General features: G+C 36.8%; 1 protein-coding gene across 12 annotated transcripts in view; it reads right to left on the bottom strand.

Annotated features, from left to right (window-relative positions):
- MEIS2 (Meis homeobox 2) overlaps positions 1–22761 on the bottom strand; it is a 232595-nt gene that overhangs the window by 140633 nt on the left and 69201 nt on the right. For all 12 annotated transcript variants that reach the window (XM_043986282.1, XM_043986281.1, XM_043986285.1 and 9 more), the window contains exon 8: positions 21336–21481. In XM_043986282.1, coding sequence (XP_043842217.1) covers positions 21336–21481 — 146 coding nt within the window. The remainder of the gene's footprint in view (positions 1–21335; positions 21482–22761) is intronic.

Below are 22761 nucleotides of genomic sequence, written 5' to 3' on the forward strand. Positions count from 1 at the left end.
CTTTTGATGAGTCCTTTTCTCTTCCTATCCCTTAAAGTAGGCATTCTCAAGGATTCTGCCCAGATACTTGCTCCCTCCTCTATAGTCTCATCCTCCAAAATCTCATCTGCTAACTTGGTTTGTAGTGTAATATTACAAGATTGGTTCTAAATCTAAAATCTCTAAACCTGATCATAACTCTAACATTTAGTGCCTGTGTGATCTTGGGAAAGACACAATCTCCTTGGGGCTCAGTTCTGTCATTTGCTAAGTTCAGAGGTTATACTAGACCCGAGTTCCTTTCTAGTTTTGATATCTATGATATAATCTCTTCTAAAGTTTAGATTTCTAACTAGCTGCTAGACATCTCAAATTTTTATGCATTTCACATCTTAAATTCAACATGTAATGCCAAACATCTTCTTGGCAAAATCAATTCTTATTCCTGACTTGCCTATTAATGGATTGCCCCACTCTCCTGATCAAAATCACATAATTTTGTTCGACTCTTTGCTTGCTCTTTCCTACCCTCTTCCTGTACTTAATAATTTCCCAAATCTTATCAATTCATATTTTGCAGTACCTCTTCTCATCTATCCTCTCCTTTATATAAACCACCATAGCCACTCTGCTCAAGTTCTCATTATCTTTACCTCTCCTCTTAATTATACAAGAATCCTTCAATTGGTCTCTACAACAGTCTCTCACCATTCCAGTCAATTTAATATACTCTCACTAGAGCAATCTACCTCAAGTAAAACTGATGATGCCACTTCACTGTTTAAAATCCTTCAAGATTTCTCTAAATAAAATAAAGTACAAATAAATATGTGCATGCATGTGTGCATGCATGCACACTCACAACACACACACTGCTTGTCATCTCCTTTACTAGATTGTGGAACTCTTAATAAGCAGACTCTGCCTTACGCATCTCTCTATTGAGCCCCTGCCCCAGGCATCTAGCACATTGCCTTGTGCCTCAAAATAATGGTTGGATAAAATTATTAGTCCTTCCATATTTCCAAGGCCATAAGTTAATTTTCCCCTCTAGAGGCTACTAGGTGATTCAGTGGATAGAACACTGGGCCTAGAGTCAGGAAGATCTGACTTTAAATCCAATCTCAGACACTTACTATGTATGTGATCCTGGGCAGTCATTTAACCTTTGTTTGCCTCAGTTTCTCAGTTGTGAAATAGGGATCTTAATGGTACCTACCTCTCAGGACTTAGGTGAGGACAAGTGAGAATGAGACATTTGTAAAGCACTTAGCATTGTGCTTGGCCCATAATAGGTACTTAATAAATCTTTATTCCCTTTCTATAGAGATCAATTTTCTTCCCTTCTCCACTACAATCAAATTAATTGTTTAATTACTACTTCCTCACCTAAAGAGTCTACCTGTAGTCACCTTAGGGTTCTCATTCTTTCTTTTGTAACAAGATCATTTCCTGAGAAATCCAAACTGAAGTCAGAGGCTAATTTGATCATACTTATGCTGGTCTTTACTGTGTACATGGCTTCTTATTCACATAAATAAAGGCAGCATCTAGATGAGTTTTTATCCATCCCTAAACAATTGGAATCCTTTTGAGTACCAAGAAGCTAAAAAATGACCATAAAACCCACAAAACTTCTTTCCTTTTAACACATAGCGTTCTCAGACTCCTGTAAATGAATCACAGGTAGCATCTAAAACTGAATACCATAGGATCATATAACAACAAGTAAATAATCCAGGAACCCTATTGTTTCCACTAGATTTTGATTCCATTTTGTTCCTTAGGATTCAGCTTCATTAAAGGAGTTTCTTAAAGGATCATGCTAAATTTATTGCCAGATTGGATGAGTGTGGAAGATCAGCCCTCTTGGCTGACCAACTCTAGGGAAGAGGGATGGGGTAGATTAAGGGCAAAACTACTCAAAATTTCCCAAAGCTTCTTATAAAGTCGACATTATAAAGAATCAATAAGATTTATAGTTTAAAAAGGAATGTAAAGATCACATAGCTCAACCTCATCATTTTTCAGGGAAAGAAACTGAGTCCCCATAGGCATAATGTACTTACCTAAGGTCACATGAGTAGTAACTAGCACAAATAGGACATAAACCCCATTTTCTGATTCTAGATCCATTGGTCTCATCACCATAGTATATTGAGTTTGTTAAATGGATTTCATTTTCTAAGACTCTTTTCTCACACTGTTCCTCTCACCAAAATCATTCTCCCCACCACTCTCTTTCTCTCTGAATCTTCTGACACAGCTTTTCCTCCAAGGACCAGCTCAGTTCCTGCTCCCTTACTGAAAGCTTCCTTGACTTGGAATCATTACATTAAAAAAATGGGATGGGCTTTAAACTAACCCACTCTTGTTACAGAGAAGGAAGCTGAAGTCCAGAGAGGGGAAGAGTACTATTCCTGAGGCTTAACCTCAAACAGTGCTACAGCTGGAAGAGAACTTAAAAGCCAGGATATTAGAGATAGAATTGGTAATAGAGATTGTATAATATCACCCACTCAATTATTTCTTTTGAGTTGGGTGTCATAGAGAAACTTGAGAGAGTTTATAGAAGTTCTCAAATTCCATTTATTCATAACCACATTGACATTTATTCATAACCACAATGACAATATGCCACGATCTTAATCATTTTTGAGCTCATTTTTCCCACCTCCCCTGTACATGTCACATTTTGTAGAGTAGGATTTAATCCTCCTTTGAAATAATATACCTTTTGACTTTGTTTGGAGAGGATGGGGACCACTTAGGATTTTCCCTTTTAAGATAGCATCTAGTTCCAAGTATAATACAGGTTACAAGTTTTGTGACCCAGGTTCTTGACCTTGCAATCACCCTTCATTCTTTCTCCCACATTCCACATATTCAGTGAGTTAGAAAGCCTTCCTGTCACTGAGATCTGTCCTTGTCTTTCTATTAGTACAGTCTGTACCCTAAGTGAGCCCTAATACTTCTTAAACTGACTGTCACACCCTCCTCAGTCTCTCTTCTCTCTAATCCATTCTCCACACAGATACAAAGTTGATATTCCACAAATACATCTCTGTACATCTTGTCACTTTCCTACTCAAAACTTTTCTATGGCTAAGAATAAAGTACAAACTACTAGGACTGAGATTTAAAGATACGCCCAATCTGGCTCCCACCTTCCTCTCCAGTCGTATATTACTTCCCTTTCTATATTATCCATTCCAGTTGAACTGGACTACTCGTGTTATCTGTGTAGACATTCCATCTCTCACCACTCGGAGGCTGCATAAATGAAATATGTTCCTTCCTCACCTCTACCTGAATAGCATCCTTAGGTTCCTTCAAAGTGTAGCTCAGGTGCTACCTTTTACAAAGGCAGCTATGTGGTGCATTGGGCCTAAAATCATGAAGATGGAAATTCAAATCCTTCAAATTCTTCAAATACTTACTAGGTGTATTACCCTGAGCACTTGCTCAGCACTCTACTATCTGCCTCAGTTGCCTCAACTGTAAAGTAGGGCTAATACTAGCACCTACCTTTCCGGGGTTGTTGTGAGATTCAAATGAAATATTTGTAAAGTGCTTAGCATGATTCCTGGAAACATAGTAGGTGCTTAATAAATGCTTCTTTTCTTCCTTCCTACAAAAGACTTTTCCTTATTCCTCTAGTTATTAGTAGACTCTCCCTCTTGAAATTACTTTGTATTACTGTTCTTTTGGGTGAGGATGTGGGGTTGGTTGGTCCAGACGTGATTTCATTAGTAAAGGGGAACTTTGGGTAAGAATTTGCAATTTTGGGGCAGCTAGGTGGCACAGTGGATGGAGCACCAGACCTGGATTCAGGAGGACCTGAGTTCAAATCTGACCTCAGACACTTAATATTTACTAGCTGTGTGACCCTGGGCAAGTCAAAACCCCAATTGCCTCACCAAAAAAAAAAAAAAAAAAAAAAGAATTTGCAATTGCAATTTAGAGTCAGTACCTGAGGCAAAGGAATGTTCAGTGACTTGTCCAGGATCATAGAGCCATAGAGTCAGAAAAGAACTTAAATTGAATTGAATTATCATCTGTAAATTTTCAGTAATGCCCAAGGAAGATATAATAATACAGAAAAAGATGAATTTTTTCTCTCTATGCTCTTAAATATTTAGTTTTCGGTAAAGCATACAGGAGAAAAAAGCTGGTATACCCAATTTTTTTTCACAAATCATAAAGAACATAATTCATATGCCAGCCCTTCAGAGCAAAATGTTATATAATGTTTTAAATATGTTTCTCTACACACCAAATAAATTTCCATATACGATAATTATGTCTCATTTAAAAGAGGCAAAAAAATTTACACAACTGGTTTCCCTGATTCTATTGTTTCCATCTCTAAACCATCTTCCACAGAGCTGCCAAGTAATATCATTGAAAACATAGCTGATAGTGTCATTCTCCTGCTCAACAATTTCTGTAGCTCACTTTGCCTCTAGGATTAAAAAAATAAATAAAATCAAATCTTTAGAATGACATTTAAAAACCCTTCACAGTCTGGCTCCAGATGATCTTTCCAGACTTAGTTCATATTGCTCCCTTTCATGACTTTACATTTCATGAAAATTGGCCTGCTTGCTCTTCCTGGAACTCATGAATTCCATCTGTTGCCTTGGTACCTTTATTTTTTTACATTCTTTTTATAAAAATATTTTTTATTGATAACTTCTGTTTCTTACATCATCATAGTATCTTTCCCCTTCCTTTCCCAGAGACACATCTTATATAACACATGGTAATTTTTAGAGAGGAAAAAACAATCAGTACAATAAGCAATACATTGAAAAAGTCTGAAAACCATATGGGTGGAGTTGGGGATGTTCATATCTCTTCATTCAAGTCCTGCTTGATGTTTATATTTTTGTTACTTTTTAAAAATTGGGTGGGGTGTATAGTTGTTCTTAACAATTATATTGTTGCAGTAACTGTGCAAATTTTCTTGGCTCTGCTTCCTTCAATCTGCATCAGTTCATACAGATCTTTCCATGCTTCTCTGTATTCATTACACACATTATTTCTTAGAGCACAGTACTATTCCATTACCTTTTCACACCACAGTCTGTTTAGTTAGTCCCCAACTGATAGGCATCCACTTTGTTTCTGATTCTTAGATATCACAAAAAGTGCTTCTATAAATATTTTGGTTTATATGGAGACTTCTTAATAGATTCCTTAGGGAATAAGTCCAGGAATGGATTCTCTGACTCAAATGATGTGGACATTTTAGTCATTTGCTTTGCATAATTCCAAATTATTTCCCAAAGTGATTATATTTCATAGCTCTGTCAACAACACCTCTAACATTGACCATTGCCTTTTTTAGGGTAATTTTTGCCAATTTGCAGAGGGTGAGGCAAAACTTCAGGGTTGTTTTGACTAATATTTCTCTTATGATTGGTGATTTGGAAAATTCTTTCATATGGTTGTAGATATTTCGCAATTCTTTTGAGAATGGTTTGTTTATATCCTTTAACTGTTTATCAGTTAATATGGTTAATATGTATGCAAATATACACATATGTATATAAACTACAACTTGAATATTAAACTCTTATCAGAGGAATTTGACGCAAAAAAAATTTCTCCCATTTGACTACTTCCTTTCTCATTCTAGGTGTATCAATGTTGTCTATGCAGAAGCTTTTCAGTTTCAAGTAATGAAAGTTATATATTTTATCTTTTGTAATTGCCTCTTTCTACATGACCAAAAAACAACTGGACATACAACTGTTTTCTGATTCTACCTCTTCTGGTCTGTGCAATTGAGAGCATGCTCTCTCTCTCTCTCTCTCTCTCTCTCTCTCTCTCTCTCTCTCTCTCTCTCTCTCTCTCTCTCTAACTCTGTCTCTCTGTCTTTCTCTCACCAATACCAGATGGTTTTGATGATTGCTATTATGTATTCTAATTTGAATTTTGAAAGTGCTATTCCCCTTTCATCCCTACTTCTTTTCATCATTTCCCTTGATATTGTACAACTTTTGTTTTACCAAATGAATCTTCTTATTATTTTATCAAGTTCTATAAAGTAATTTCTTGGTAATTTGATTGGTATAGGAAGAGAAGTTTAAATTAATTTCGGTAATATTCTATTTTTACTATATTGGCATAGCTTAACTACAAGTACTGAATATTTTTTCAGCTATTTAAATTGTTCTTTATTTCTTTAAGGAAAACTTTGTAATTGAATCTATACAAGTTTTTGTGGGCTTTGAAGGATTAATCCCTAGTTATATTATGCATCTTGATGTTATTTAGAATGGGATTTCCCTTTCTATTATTGTTTCTTGGGTTTTGTTAATATATATACATGTTGAATTTTTTTTTCTTACTTTTTTTTTTTTTAGTGAGGCAATTGGGGTTAAGTGACTTGCCCAAGGTCACACAGCTAGTAAGTGTTAAGTGTCTGAGGCCAGATTTGAACTCAGGTACTCCTGACTCCAGGGCTGGTGCTCTATCCACTGCGCCACCTAGCCGCCCCTACATGTTGAATTTTAAGGATTTATTTTCTAGTCTTTTGCTAAAGCTATTGTTTCAGTATCTTTGCTGATTTCCTAATATCATCACCAAATAGAAATAGTTTTACCCTCTCTTTATCTTTATTCCCTTAATTTCTCTTTTGGTTTTATTGCTGTTTCTAGAATGTTCCATAACTGTATCATTATATATTGGGGAGAGTAGGTATTCTTGCTTTACTTTCACAAATAATGGGAAGAAGTGTACTAGTGTATCCTCATTGCATATGATGCTTGCTTTTGATTTTAGATGGATGCTTTTTATGATATTAAAATAAAGTCCCTCTAGGCCTGTACTTTATATGATTTTTAGCAAAAAGAGTATTGTACTTTCTCAAAGACTTTTTCTATGTCTATTGAGATGATCATGTGGTTTTGAATATGTTTAATTATGTTGATTGTTGATTGTTTTTCTAAGTTGAAACATCCTTGCATCTTTGATGTCAATCCCACTTGTTTTTGTTTTTTTTCTGTGAGGCAATTGGAGTTAAGTGACGTTGCCTAGGTGCACACAGCTAGTAAGATGTTAAGTGTCTGAGGCTGGATTTGAACTCAGGTCCTCCTGACTCCAGTGCTGGTGCTCTATCCACTGCGCCACCTGCCTGCCCCTCCTACTTGGTTTTAATAAATAATTTCTTGAATAAAGTTTTGAGTCATTGTTCATTAATGACAATAGTTTATAGTTTTCCTTCAAGTGTCAGCTCAGACCCTTTGCCCAGGAAACCTTTCTTGATTGTTTTAGTTATTCAACTCTCTCTTTCTGTCTATTTGTCTCTTTGTATATGTGTGTCTCTTCTCTCTCTCTCTCTCTCTCTCTCTCACACACACACACACACACATTACTTATGTGTCTCTATGTTGTACTCTTTCAACAGAATATAAATACCTCATCAACAAGGATTTTCATCTTGTCTTTTTATCTTCAGAGCTTAGAATAGCACAATGCACATGGTAAGTGCTTAATTGATGTTTACTGAAATTTTGAGTAGACATTAATAGCAGTAAGCTCTAAACAGTACTATAGCTCACTTTTACCCATACCTGTTCTACAAACAAATTATGTTTTTAACAGCTTAGTCTTATTTTAGAGTTCCTCCTACCTGTCTTTCAATAGGATTCATAAAGAACTCACACACTGGTGGGATAGGTCATGATAAGAAACAATTCAGAAATGTGCAGTTAAAGCAGAGCACTGAATCTGAAGTCATAGAGCCCAAGTTAAGTCCTTTTTCTTCTACTGACCACCTGTATGACTCAAAGCAAGTCCTCTAACCTCTTTGGGCCTCAGCTTCCCAACAGAGTTGGAGAAGGTGACTTCTATGATCACTCCCAATTCTAAATCTTTGATTCCACAATTGTATAAGCACACTAAATTATCACACAAGCAACTCCCAAGCATTCATAGAAGTCCTATGATGAGGAAATGTCAGAGCCTTACCTATATACTTTGAACAGACTAGTGGAATTGTAATTGCTGGAAATTCCTCATAATTATGGGATTCAAGCAACAAAGGAAAGACTAGGTCCATGGTATACTCACAATGATCACAAATATTCCAAGTTATCTTATTGCTGCTATATTATAAAGTGAACTTTGAGGCAGATTTTAGAAACAAGTAATGCAAGAGCTATTGGCAGGCATTTTAAATGCTGGAATAGATCTTACCACTTTACATTATTGGGGGGCCAGTGAAGCTGCTTTTATAAAGATTTGTGGCAATTTCACCAAATGAGCTAATAATCCAGCATTTATTGCCTCTATTCACAAAACTTCTTCTTTTTAAAAAAATTGATTACAAAACCACCCCAAGTACACTAGAGTTGTTTACTGAAGAATACAAATTTAGGAGAAGAAATAAGCCACTTGTCATTGCATTATGATCCATTTCAAGAGATTGTGCCCCTTCAGAATTACCAGCTCCCAAAATCAATTATCCAAAATCCAACTTTAATTCAAATAGATGTTAAGGATTCAATACATCCATAGGACTATAGGTCATAGATTTAATCCCCCTTAGTTCTACCTTTATTTTTACATGCCAGGAAACTGAGACCCAAAGAAGGGAAATGACTTGCCCAAAGTAATACTAATAAGAAGTGGGAGAGACAGTAGTCAAAACTAGGCTTTCTAGAATTAGATGCAGTCCTCCTTTGTTTTTTTTAACAAAGCCTTCCTGCCTCCCATGATTCTATGTATTCACTTCATAATTGTATATAGATATTTGTATTTTAAAGTTTACAATGTAACATCAAAGTTGAGTGAAAACACACATAACGAATAGTAATTAAATTATGTTCGCATATATACATGACAGTGGATCTGGAAAAGTCAGAGTTATACAGAATGGGCCAAAAGTCATGAAGGGGTAAAATCTTATTAAATAGCATAAATTATTTGAAAATAATTTTCAAAAAGTCAGTAAAACATCAAACCCCTTTGTGACTTTTGGCCTACTCTGTACTAAAGAATATTCTGGTAAAAGTTTAACAACTGGCTTTCTGGGAGTAGAAATGCACAACACACTTAAAAGTTTTAACATGCATTATTAACATTTTGTCTATCACTTTCTTAATTTTACACAATCAACAATACAATAAACCAAGCCCTCATTTTCAGCATTTGTGATTTCCAAGGTGTAAATAAATACTCATGCTGAAAATTTAACAATTAGTTCACTCCAGCCTATGAACCCCTGCACACTCCTGAATGATATAAGTAGGTCCATCAAAGATACTTAATTATTTAGTTTAAATGAGAGAGGAGAGGAAGGAAGGTAAAGAGTATGACAATTTTGTAAATTATCACCTCCACTGAGGAAAATTTATTGAGTTGTTTGTTGATACATTCACACACAATCATTAGTCAAATCTAATGAATGCTTTTTGTCCATTTGGTCTATTAAAACTAATAGTTAACAATAATTAAGAGTAAAAATGAAGAATCAACACTAGGTAAGGGTTGTTTTGTTTTGTTTTGTTTTGTTGAGGGGGGGGAGGAATCCAGAGGTTAAATAACATGCTCATGGCTGTAAAACTACTAGGTTTCAGAATTGGGATTTGAAATAAGATCTTATTGACTCCAAGAGGGGCCTCTTAAGAACTATACTACATTGACTCTCAAGTTATTGTTTACATATACTTATAGATAAGTATACACATCCATATATGTACAAAGAGATGCCATTATAGTTTGACAAGTTATCATATACTATTAGATAAAACAACTGATATTAATTCTGGCAGATTTGGGACTGACAGTTCAAAATAAGAATAACAAATGTAAAAGCATGAAAATGGTATTACTATTATGTTTTAAGAGTATAATACAGCCTTAAAGGTGTCAATGATTACTTTGGTTACTGTAAACAACAGCTGCCAATCAAGATAGATCTGTATGTAAAGTAACAAGGCAAATTCTATTCAACCAAAGTTGATGGTTTCTACTCCCAAATACTACTTCCTAACAATAGCAATTGGGCTGGATAGCTTTACATTTCATAATCCATTCCAAATTGCAAATGCAGTCTACTGTGCTGAGAAATCTGGACATTTTCAAGGAGTCATCTTAATCCTGTGAAGGAATATTACTTAAAAGGCCAATTTGGGATAAGGTCTGAGCCTGTAAAAAAAAAAAAAAAAGCTTGCCTCAAAATACAGATCTTGAGGCAAATTTGAGGGGCAGTTAGTGTTATCAGGAAGCAATTAACTTTGCCACCAAAGTATGAATACTTTTCCCTACAGAACACACACACACTGTGGTAATGAAGAATGGAGTAACTTTTTTCCCCCCCACTTTGGTACATACTAGGAGAGTAACTTAGAAATCCATAACCTGGACCTAAGCTCTGTGTTCTACATGAATATTCAAAGACTTAAATGAATAACATTTAATGATAATCCTATGAATTTTAAAAGGCAGGATATTCATATTAGCATATGCTTTACTTCTATTTCTTTTAACACACAGGCCCTTAAATCCATGTCCATGATTCCTCGTGATTTTTTTTAACTTTTATTTTTAGGAAGGTGTTTTAAGAATTGGTAGCCTAAATTTTAAATAAAAAATTGCTGTTTTAGGAATTAATTTTACAAACATTTCATTTCCCAACTTAATTGCTCTGTGGACTTTTAAAAAAATGTGTCAGTGGATAATCACTTGTGGCATAATTTGGAATCTTAGGTTATAGCCATATAATATCAAAATATCCAGTTGTGTTTTTTTGGTGGGTTTTTTTTTGGGGGGGGGCGGTAAGTCATCTTACCATTAATATCTACATATATACCAAAAACAAACAGCAGTAAAAAAAATGCTTGTCTGATTTTTTTTTGTTGTTTCACTGATTTCTTTTGAACTGAATCAATCATATATTAGACACTGAGAATCATCTCCATGGAAGACCCAATTCCACATTCCATTCCACAGACATTCAGACCTATATGATAAGCAATACAACAGAACTAAGATTGTGAGTGACTTTCCATGGCAGAACTCCTCCTAATTCTATTTTTAAGTGCAAATTGTGACTTGGGTTGAACATTATGGCATTCCAACCTGCAAACATATATGTGTTGGTGTGTGTATAATAATTTCCTATGAGACACAAAGTTAATTCAGATATAATTTTGGTTTTTTAAATAGGAGTTTCCAGATTCAACCCCACATTAAAATTTTGGCCTGTCTCTTTAATTCGAGAAATAGTAAAAACGACGACAGATGGTAGACAGAATTGACTTATGTCCTCTATTCTTTCTAGAAGAAGGGGTGCATAAAACTTTGATAAAGGCAGAAGCTACAGTATGCAGGTCTCTACTATAATTATCTAATAGTTTTTTTGACTGATAGGTTCAGAACATTTAGTTTTTCTTCCTCAGACATGCTTTGTAACCAACCAGCAGTCTGTAGGTTGCCATGGGTGATGCTAGTGCTGACATCCAGTCCCCCAGTACAAATAAGCACATGATGGATGAGCCTTTAGTCCTGAACCTAGCATACCCCTGAGATTACCACTGCTTCCCACTCTAGTCCCGTCCTCCTCCCCTCCCCCCATCAGCCCATGCAAAAAGAAAAAAAAATCATTATGTAATAGAAGAACATTCAGCTTACAGTTAATTGGAAACATTGTAAAGAAAAGGAATGCTTAGGACAGCATGTCTCGGGGAAATAAATCATCTGCATTGTTATTTAATGCAGTGGTGACATCATTTTCCTGAAATTAAACAGAGATTGACACAATTTCAGACGATTACTCTGTAAGGCTTATTTCAAATAATTCACAGATGTTTTCTTCTCGAACTAAGAAAACAATACAGAGGGCAATACTCGGCAGTGGTGGTAGGGGGTTAGTGGAGAGACCAGGGAGCTCTGAGTGCCTATTTGTGTTGATCCTTCTCCTCCTCATACTTCTTTTAGCTATATGTTTGGCATATGCATTTTCACCCATACATTTACTGTACTTGATCCCCACTTGTATTCAGTACACATTTGCATTTCTGAGTAAGAGAAAGGAAGGCTCCCTGAGCATAAGCAAGACGAGTTTAAATTTGGTACTAATTTAAGCCTGTAGCTATTGATATTAAGTAGAATAATCTCTGAATCATAAAGACACTAATTCCAAGTAATAACAACTAATGCCCCTGAAATACTGATTAGATTAACGATTCAGGGCCCTTGAAAAGAGGTCTAATGATAGGAAATTATCACAATATCTGCATGGATGCAATTGTGCAAATGTTGCAAGTGAAGAGATTGGAAACAGACAGGAGAAGTAGCCAGTGTAACTGTCTCTTGGTGTCTGTGTGTGATAATGGACTTAGATAGTTGAAAGAAGCCCAAGCTCACAGTCATGAAAGCATAGACCTAACTGTTAGTGCCTTTTGTGCTGCTAAACCCAAAGTTTAAAGCTTGAAGGCACAGATCTGACGAGGAACCCCAAATTCTGTCTTCATATTGTAGTTTCTTGGTAAGAGAGATGAGTTTTCTTACTACACTGAAGAATAGTTAGAAATCACTCAGAATTCCTCTATAATTAATTCTTCATCTTCACAAGTTTCTTTTTTTTCTTCTTCTGGGTGGGGCCATGAGAGTTAAGGTGATTTGCCCAGGGTCACACAGCTAGTAAAGTGTCAAGTGTCTGAGGTCGGATTTGAACCTCAGGTCCTCCTGAATCCAGGGCCAGTGTTTCATCCACTGTACCACCTAGCTGCCCCATCTTCCACAAGTTTCATTGGGGTTCTTTACCTTGAGAATGGAACCAAAGTTTTCTGGGGCCTTTATGTGGCTTGGATCAATAGAATTAGCATCAAAGACTCCCAGAGACCCACCTCTGGTAGTTACAGCCTTTTACTATCAAGTCAGCTAGATCATCTTCCTTTAAGAAAGATGAAATAAGTTTTGTCTATATCATACCAACACAACTGCTTAAAAAGCATTGAGCATATGTTCAATCAAGTATGATTGTTGGCTTTTTTTTGGGGGGGGGATTCCACATGTTCCAGGTCTTTTATTCCCTTCTGTATAGAAACTATAATCACCCAGCTATCTGATTTCTTTCCATTGAATAGACTGCTATTTTGTACTGGTGGCAGTTTGGGGGAATGTCATAGAGACATTTCCCCCATCATGTCCAGCCTAAATATTATAACCATAGGATATTTTAAAAATATTCCCAATGTCAAAATGCACCTGCACAAACTTGTTGGAATATACATAGCGTATAGCAGCAGACATGAACTCAAACAAAAAAAAATAATTATAGGGGCAGCTAGGTGGCACAGTGAATAAAGCACTGGCCCTGAATTCTGGAGGACCTGAGTTCAAATCCGGCCTCAGACACTTGACACTTACTAGCTGTGTGACCCTGGGCAAGTCACTTAATCCTCATTTGCCTGCCAAAATAATAATAATAATAATAATAATAATAATAATAATAATAAGAAGAAGAAGAAGAAGAAGAAGAAGAAGAAGAAGAAGAAGAAGAAGAAGAAAAGTTTTCAAGGGAAAACTACCACCACAAGTAGATGAAGAGGCATGTATGTGCATGACTGCATGTGTGTGCTGGTAGACTAGAGATAGAGAGAGAAAGGAGATGAAATATTTTATATGAAAAAAATCCGGATACTTTGCTAAAGGAAAGGACAAATAACTAAACATATGAGACCAGAAAAGTCTGCTTCTTTTGTAACCTTATTCACTGTGTGTGTACGTGTATACACATACACTATATATCTAGATATTTTAGTGTGTGTGTTTACTATATTACATAGTCGCTATATTATATTTGCCATATATAGTGAATGTGGTTACAAAGGCAAATACATATGTGCATAGATATATTTGTCCATATATTATACACACATATAGCTTTAAAGATCTTCTGTATTCCTATGCATATACTTTTCCTGGAATTATTAATAAGAAAACTTTTAGCTGAAAACTATTGCAAGCAAGTGGTGTCTTTGTGTCTAAGCATTTCCTGTTTTCATTCCATGATCAAATATCTTCTTTGCAGGGCAAATAGGGGAGCACTTGAGAGAGAAAGTAGAGGCTCTGAGAGGCTAATTGAGTATACTAAAGGTTTCTTGCAGGAGGACTTTTCTAGGGTTGTGAATAAACTGTCAGTTGGTCCCAATTTCTTGCTGTTTCTTTTCTTTAAGTATTTTTTGAAGTAAAATAAAAACAATCTTAATGGCAACTTCATCTTTTTGATATCATAACCTCTATGTGCTAGGGAAAAAATATGCTTTCTGAGAATTTTCCTAACTTTCTCCACAACTAGATATTTCCAGATTTTTTTCCAGGAAAAAAATAAAGCAAATGTATTTTCAACATGTTCTTTAAATACTCAAGATTTCTTTGACTGAAAAGTCAGGGGAAGAGTCATCTACCCCCAAAGGGTGGTAACAGAATAGTTTCTGATTGGTTAAAACTTGAACAAACAAAAACATTCTCTTATTGATTAAACATCTGATTTATTTCCCTGAGGTCACTGAAATATTCACGAATGGATCATTTAGCAAGACACGATGTGAAAATATAGAAGTTAGTGGGGAATAGAGAGTGAATAACATTATTTGTTTACAGGGATCAAGGACCTCTCCCATAGCCTAACTTGAAATGAGGGAATTACTAATTCTTCACTTTTCAAAATAGCCCACTTTATATTTGAATTTTTTTTCCTCATAGAAGAGAACAACAAATAAATGTATCATCTTCCCACCCAAATTTGATAAAACACAGGAATTTTATTATTCAAACAGCTAAAGTAGTAGTGGAACTCCTTCTTCCAGGAAAATCAGGTTAGTGATTTTTGTCAGATTGAGACTAAAACCTAACACTTGCTACAGTTGGCCTTTATTGAAGTGGGGATTTTGGGTTTCTTTTTCTTTTTCTTTTTGCCTTTTGAGGTATTCAGAATAGGTGACAATGGCTTGCAGTTGAGAACATATGTAGAGAGACCCCTGCGGTTTATGGAAAAAGTTGTTCCATGCTGGTTGGGTGTTTGGAAAAAAAAAATACAACCAGAGTTCTTTTATGTTCTCTCAGTTAATGAATGCATGAATGTCAAAGTGGGCCAATGGCCCATTCAGGGGGCAAAGCCTTAGCAGTCTCCTTCTTAAGAACACATCCTGAGATGTAAAATACATTTGCTTAACAAATTAAATAATGAGATAATTCAATTAGTTCTTTTAAAAAAGGAAAGAAAAAAGGGTACATCAGGGATTATTGTAATACAAGAACAGGTCATATAGGCACAAAAAGGGGAATAAACCAGTTTGAAATAATGCTAAAGAGACTAAGAATGAAGAATATGTATTAAAACAGTCACTTTTAAATAAATTATGTGAAATAATTTATATTTGTGTATATATATATATAATATCTAGAGACATGTATCAAGAATAATTTTTATATCTCTGTATGGTGGAGGAAACCTTGAAGGGTGAATGGGTGAAAAGGAGAAAAAATATTGACCATCTCTATTTTCAAAAGCTTCATTATTCTTGTTATTACATTTAATAAATTAACTGTGAATTCAAACCACACTAGTTAGTATCTATATCTCCAAGAGCTACAAGTAAATCTTTCAGCATGTGGAAGCTCATTAAAGATGCAAAAGTAAAAGTTTAGCAGAACTATTCTTCATCAAAGCTAGTCAACTTTGTATTGCTGAGTGAAGTTGAGGGGGTGAGGAGGGAATGCTCAAGGACTTCTTCTAGAGGGTAAGGGTAGGAGTGGTATGGGGTAAAGGAGCAGGGAAGGAGTAGCAGAAAAGAAATGGGAAAGTAAATGGGAGAAATAATAAAGGTCAGAAAGCTAAAAAAGAACACCATAAGGCAAGAAATAAAACATTTGTTGAAGGAAAGGAGGAAAAGAAAAAAATAGAGAGATAAGGCAGTAATGAGAGGGACTAGCCTGTATTCTTCTAGTACATAAATCATAGAATTCTAGCTCTATCTACTTCCAGCTGGTGAATAGAGTGGAGTGACCTGGAGTCAGGAAAGACAAATCATTATGAGTTCAAATTTTGTCTCAGACAATACTAGCTGTGTGACTCTGGACAAGTCACTTAACCTGTTTTGCCTCAGTTCTTCATCTGTAAAATGAGTTGGAGAAGGAAATGGCAAATCACTCCAATACCTCAGACAAGAAAACCCCAAATGGGGCTGTGAAGAACGATGTCCAACCGAGTCCTCAGAGGGCTTAAACAATTTTATCTAAGGACACAGATGAGTGTCAAGCTCCAGCCATTAGCTATTCCTTGATCTCATGCTACCTTCTCTTATAATCATGCATACTCTCCATCTCCACAATATTTATAAAGAGCCTACTTTGTGCTGTGCATTGTTCAAAACATTGGGGAAACAAAGAAATGTAAAAGACTGCCCCTGCTTTCAGGGAGCTCACAATCTAATTGGAGAAACCAACATACAAATGACTAGCAAACAAGCTACATACAAGACAAATTAAATAATAAACAGAGGGAAGACTTAGCATTAAGAAGGATTGGAAAAGTGGGATTTTAGTTGGGACTTAAAGGAAGTCAGGGAAACCAGGAGCTGGAGGTGAGGAGGGAGAGAATTCCAGGTATGTGGGAAAGCCAGTAAATAATCCATAGTTGGGAGTTTGGAAGCTAGAATCACTGGATTGCAGAATATGTGTGCAGGTATACAGAGTAAGAAGAAAAATGTGTGTGGAGAAGGGATACAGAAGATTCTGAAAGGCTTTAAATGCCAAGTAGGATTATTAATTGATTCTTGTGATGTTTAAAATCTAAATGTGTGGTCGCTGGAAGTGCTAGGGAGTAACTGGAGGAGGGTGAACGTGGTCAGACCCAGTGATTTAGGAAGATCACTCTGACAGTTGAGTGGAATAGGGAGAGATGTGTGACAAGGAAACCAATCAGCAGGTTTGTGAAATAGTTGAGACATGGGGTGATGAGGGCTTACACCAGGGTGATAGTGCTTTCAGAGCTCATGTGCAATAAAGGTTACAAAGGTAAAATTAACAGGCCTTAGCAACAAACTGTATATTGGGGGGTGGGTGAGGGTGAGAACCAGTGAGGAATCCTGAATGACACCTAAGTTTTGAGCCTGGGTGACTAAGAAGATGGTGATGTTCTCAACAGTAAAAGGTATTAGGAAAAAGGAGGTTTGGGGGGGGGCGGCGTGGGGGAGGACATAACAAGTTCAGAGTTCATTTTGTCATACTAAATTTAAGATGTCTACAAGTCATCCAGTTTGAGATGTCCTCAAGGCAGTAAGTCTGGAGGTCAGCCGAGAGGTTAGGACTGGATATGTAGATTTGGGAATCATCAGCTTGGGATCCTTTTGAGCTAATGAAATCACCAAGTAAAATAATATAGAGAAGAGAAGAGAGCCCAGGACATCAACAGTTAGCAAGTGTGAACCGCATGAAGATCCAGCAAAGGAGACTGAGAAGGAGCAGTCAGATGGGCAGAGGAAAACCAGGAAAGAGTGGTGTCCTGAAAACCTAGAGAGAAGAAAGTAACAAGAGAAGAGGCTGATCTATAGTGTCAAAGGGGCATGAGAGGTCACAGAAGGATGATGGACTGAGAAAAGTATACTAAATATGTTAGATCACTATTAACTTTGGAGGGAGCAGCTATGGTTGAATAATGAAGTCAGAAGCCAGAGTAGAGAATTAAGAAGAGAGTGAGAAGAAAGGAAGCAGAGGCACATGTTATAGATGGCCTTCTTAAGGAATTGACCTACAAAAGGAAGGAGAGCTATGGAATTATAGCAGGAAAGGATGGACCAAGTAAAGTTTGTTTTTTTTTTTTTTAAGGATGGGGGACATAGAGTATATATATGTAGGCAGAAGAGAAGTAGCCAGTAGGTAGGGAGAGAGGGGATGATAAAAAGGACAATCTGCTGGAGAAGATGCTGGAGGACAGCATCTATCATTTCTTTATCATTATATCCCTAGTATCTAGCTTGGTGGTTTCCATATAGTAAGTGCTTAATAAATAATAGCCCCAGTATATACTCAGCGTGGCATAGTGGCCTGGAATGCTATATTTGGAGTTAGAAAGACCAGAGTCTAAATCTTATTTCTTATGCTTGTTAGCTATATGACCATGAAAAAACAATCTCATATCCTCAGTTTCCTCATCTGTAAAATGGGAGGCATAATACCTAAATTATTTTCTTCACAGGGCTATTGAGAGGTAAACCATTTTTCAAACTTTGAAGTGATTTATAATTGTCAATTATCATTGTCAACATCCCTCACTCCAAGGCTTGGACTCCTTTGAAAGTCTTTTTGGGGGGCAGCTAGGTGGCACCGTGGAAAAAGTACTGGCCCTGGATTCAGGAGGACCTGAGTTTAAATCTGACCTCAGACACTTGACACTTACTAGCTGTGTGACCCTGGGCAAGTCACTTCACCCTCCTTGCCCCACCAAAAAAAAGAAAGAAAGAAAGTCTTTTTGGTAGGGGCAGCTAGGTGGTACAGTGGATAAATCACAGGCCCTGGATTCAGGAGGACCTGAGTTCAAATCTGGCCTCAGAAACTTGACACTTACTAGCTGTGTGACCCTGGGCAAGTCACTCATTGCCCCGCAAAAAAAAAAAAAAAAAAAGGAAAAAGGCTTTTTAGTGGACAAGTTTCTGACTAAATTCTCAGACACGTTTAAACTAGACTAAAAACATCTTCAGGTCAGGGAATGTATCTTAAGTTTCTTTTATATGCACCCCTCCCCCATCATATGGCACCTAACACAAACACATAGAAAATGCTAAATAAATGGTTGATGGAGTGACTACAGCTTGGTCATAAGTCCTAGTCCAAAGGCTAGCCCCTTAGAACAGATATTGTCTGTAGTAGCTCACTGTCACAATCCTAGAAGGGGAAATAATGCAGAACCAAGGCAAGGGAAGGATAGGGTAAGAGAAACCCAACAGGGTAGCTCAGTAACTTTGGGCAAGTTACTGCACCTCTATGGGTCTCAGTTTCCTCATTTGTAAATGGCTTGGTCTATGTCATCATTAAGATTTAGAACTGAAAGGGATCTTAGTGAACATCTTAGTCCAACCTCCAAGCCTTTGTAATGGCCAGTGCCTTTACCTCGAATGCACTCTCGTCCTCTGCCTCAGTTTCTTCAGTTTCTTAGTTTCCTAGTTTCTTTCAATGCTCAGCTAGTATCATATTCTATATGAGGCTTCTCTTGAGCCCTTCAGTTTCTAGTGCTTTCTATCTCCTGCCTTATATTTACATATCTATTGTATATGTACTTTGCATATACATATGTACATGTCATCTCCTCCAGTAATAGAATGTCAACTCCTTGAAAGCAAGAGCTGGGTGTTTTTGGCTTTGTGCCCAGCAAAATGTATGCTCACTGTTTCTTATGCCTTCTAGCTCTAAATTTCTATGATTCCTTGATGGGGGTGGGGATGATAAAAGCGAGGGAAAGATATGAAGATGTCAATTTGGTAAGAATTTATCGAAGCCTCTTTACCACTAGCAACAGAGGAAGGTAAAATGCAAAATAGCAGATAATTCTGCTGAGAACAGATCCACTGATAACTGGAAGGACACAAACAGGTGGGTTTGAGTTGAAGAAAATAGATAGCTTATGATCTATAATTTTCCCCCCATCTTTACTGGTTGTTTCTCTAACAAAATCCACCGGTAGGGGAAGGAAAATAAAAAGAGAGGAAAAACTCCTCCCTTCACCCTCACTCGACTTCCAAATTAAAAACATTTTACAGGTTAGTAAATCTCCAGCTGAGGTGATGTAGCAAAGAACAGCTGTGAAGTAATTTTGATAATGATGAGAATAATAAGCACATGGCAAGGTTCAGGGCTTTGCTGTTGCAGCTTCAGTGCTCCTGAATAGATAAAAGTGATTAAATACTCCTGATTATCCCTGACCAATATGTAATGGATTTACAGCCCTTTCAATTAGTCAGTATTTGCTTAGGACTCATTATTTTGTCTTTGGTTAAGTAATCAGCCCAGAGACTGCATGTTCTGTCTAATTCCTCTGAGCCAAGCCAGTACAGGGCCCTGACCTTTGAAATGACCATAGCTGCAAGGCAAGAAAACCTACTACTCCAGCAGAGACATTGGTTCTTCCAGCTAATCCTGACACCACAGGCCAGATCAATACACCTTAGTTTGCTACTGATGTCCTTACATCAAAATGGCTGATTTAGGAATGTGGATCTATCACTCTCAGTTCCTTATAACCATCCTGCCTGCCCCCTTGCCCTCTGTGGCTTTGGAAGAGCAGCAGATCAGCAGTTACCACCATGAATCAAAGTGGAACCTTGTCCTGGAACCATGACACTGTAGCTAATGTCATTCAGCATGGCAACACATAAGTTGGATAATCAAAGAAAATCTTCTCCTTTCAATAGGCTATCCTATTTATTCTCATCATTAGCCCAAATAGGATGGGTAAAAAAACCAATCACATAACAAGAAAAATCATTTTTTAAAAATCCACTCATTTCTAGCATTTCCATATGAACGGTAAAATACAAACGATGTGATGGCCTCCCTGAAAAAAGAATATGATGATAACCAAATGATGCTGTAATAGTCACCAGTATACCAAAACATCAAACCAGTTGCAAATAAGAGAATGTCACTAGAAGTATGGCATATATCTTATCCCTTTACCCCCAAAGTGAAGAAGACTAGCTTTTAAAATAATGGTCTTGAACAAATAACAACAATGACAACAACAAATCTTTAATCTCCACCTTACAGTACATTATGAGAGCAGAGCATTATGAGAATGCACCAGCCTTTGACATGTGTCACAAGAACATCTGGCAAGTTTGCAAACTGCTTCTGTGATTCAACACCTGAACTTGTACATTGGTATATATGAATGGCAGGGAGGGCATTGCTTCCCTTCCAGAACAGAGTGCTTTCCTTGATAGTCCAAAACCCCAACCATGTTTACAGGTTCCAGAGCTACACAATGTTCTTCACAACCTTTCCACTTAGATACATTTTCAGAGGATGTGCACGCATCTACTGAAGTAGATTATAACTACACACGAAGTCACTGCTTAGGGTCCTATCCTTATAGGATAATCTTGAACGGCGTTCATTATTGGAACCCCAGAGAAAAACAGCTGCCCTCTACAGTGTTGTCCATAGATTGGTATAGCATTTCCATACGCATAACTCGTAAGATTCAACAAAACAGAAAGAAACGCCTTGGGAAAGCATACAAATGAACTAAGCCCTATTACCTTTCTAGGAAATTAAATTTCTAAGAGTAGATATCATTGGACATGGTAAAACCATTGTTTTTGTTCCCCATCTTCACTTACTGTGAGATGCTGGAAGAGCCATGCTCTCATGATATTTGTTGCTACTTTAGGGAAGATGCCCCTTTTCTTCTGACGTTTTTTGTCCTTGTCTGGGTCATCATCATCACCTGTACCAGGTGAAGCTACACTGTTGTCTAAACCATCCCCTAGAAAGAAAGGAAAGGAAATGTATTAAGCAAAAAAAAAAAAAAAAAAAAAAAAAAAAAAAAAAAAAAAAAAGGAAAAAAAGGAAAAAAGAGGGAAAAAAGAAGAAAAAGAAAAAAAAGAAAAAAGGAAAAAAGTAAAGAAAAAAGACAAAAAAAAAGAAAAGAAAAAGAAAAAAAGAAACAACAAGGTGTTGCTAATGATGGCCTAAGCTAAACTTGTATCAAATCCATTAAGCTCGTATATTCTCTCTCATTAAGTATAATTGCAGATACAAATATGTAAAAAAAAAAATTAAGCCAGGCCTCTCCAAATGCTAATTTTGTGTGTCTCACACTTACACATATCATTAATTCAATTATAATTGTGTGCTTGACACAGCGCAGTAGCTCTTTGTCAATTATGGAATCCAATGTGGGAAAACCTGCCATAAGAAAACTCATTCAGTGTAAATGCATCCCCCCCCCATCCATAGTGAACACATACTGTAGGGTAATCAAGTTAAATGTTCTGTAGTCTATATATTCTAGGCTGTCTGCATAGGTGACAGTAACTGTGTCACTGTTCATTGCACATAACACACTGCCAGCTCAGCCCCTCCCAGAACTGTCACCTCCCAAGCACACGCCTGTGTGAACACACACACACACACACACACACACACACACACACACTTCTGATATGACCCTGCATTTGTATTTGCATGACATGAAAACTTCTCCCACTCTGCATCAGTGATCATTAACATTAAATAAAAAAATGTGCACATCAAGGCAGGGCGCTCACTTAATCAGAAGTTTCTATCAACATCTCTCTCTTCTATGCTTTTCTCTGGCATTAATTGTGCATTAGCAAAAATCATTTACTTTTAACAGTCATAGTTATTTTTTCTTGCCCTCCAGCAAAAATGCCTTGAAAGCCTGCCTGGAGGGCATCTAAATTATGTATCTGAAAAACTCTTCTAGCAAGGCATTGCAGGACCCCTACTTTCTTAAAATTCATACGAGCACGTCTTCCTGTTTTGGGGAAGGCATCAATCAAGAGCAGCAATATATGCCATATCCCTACATTAATATTTGAACTAATAACTTTTAAAAAAGGAAAGAAACAAGATCCGACTTGTGGCATAATCAAATGCAAAATAAATGAAGAATACTGGGACAGCACTGAGACTTTATAGATGGCTATGTTTTTCCTTGCACATCATTAGCCTGGAGCCACACGAAAGAGGAAAACAGAGAAGTGGAGAGTTTATGCTCCCTGCTGGTGTTTAAGAAGCCGA

The sequence above is a fragment of the Dromiciops gliroides genome, chromosome 2 (assembly GCF_019393635.1).
Source record: "Dromiciops gliroides isolate mDroGli1 chromosome 2, mDroGli1.pri, whole genome shotgun sequence".
NCBI lineage: Eukaryota > Metazoa > Chordata > Mammalia > Microbiotheria > Microbiotheriidae > Dromiciops > Dromiciops gliroides.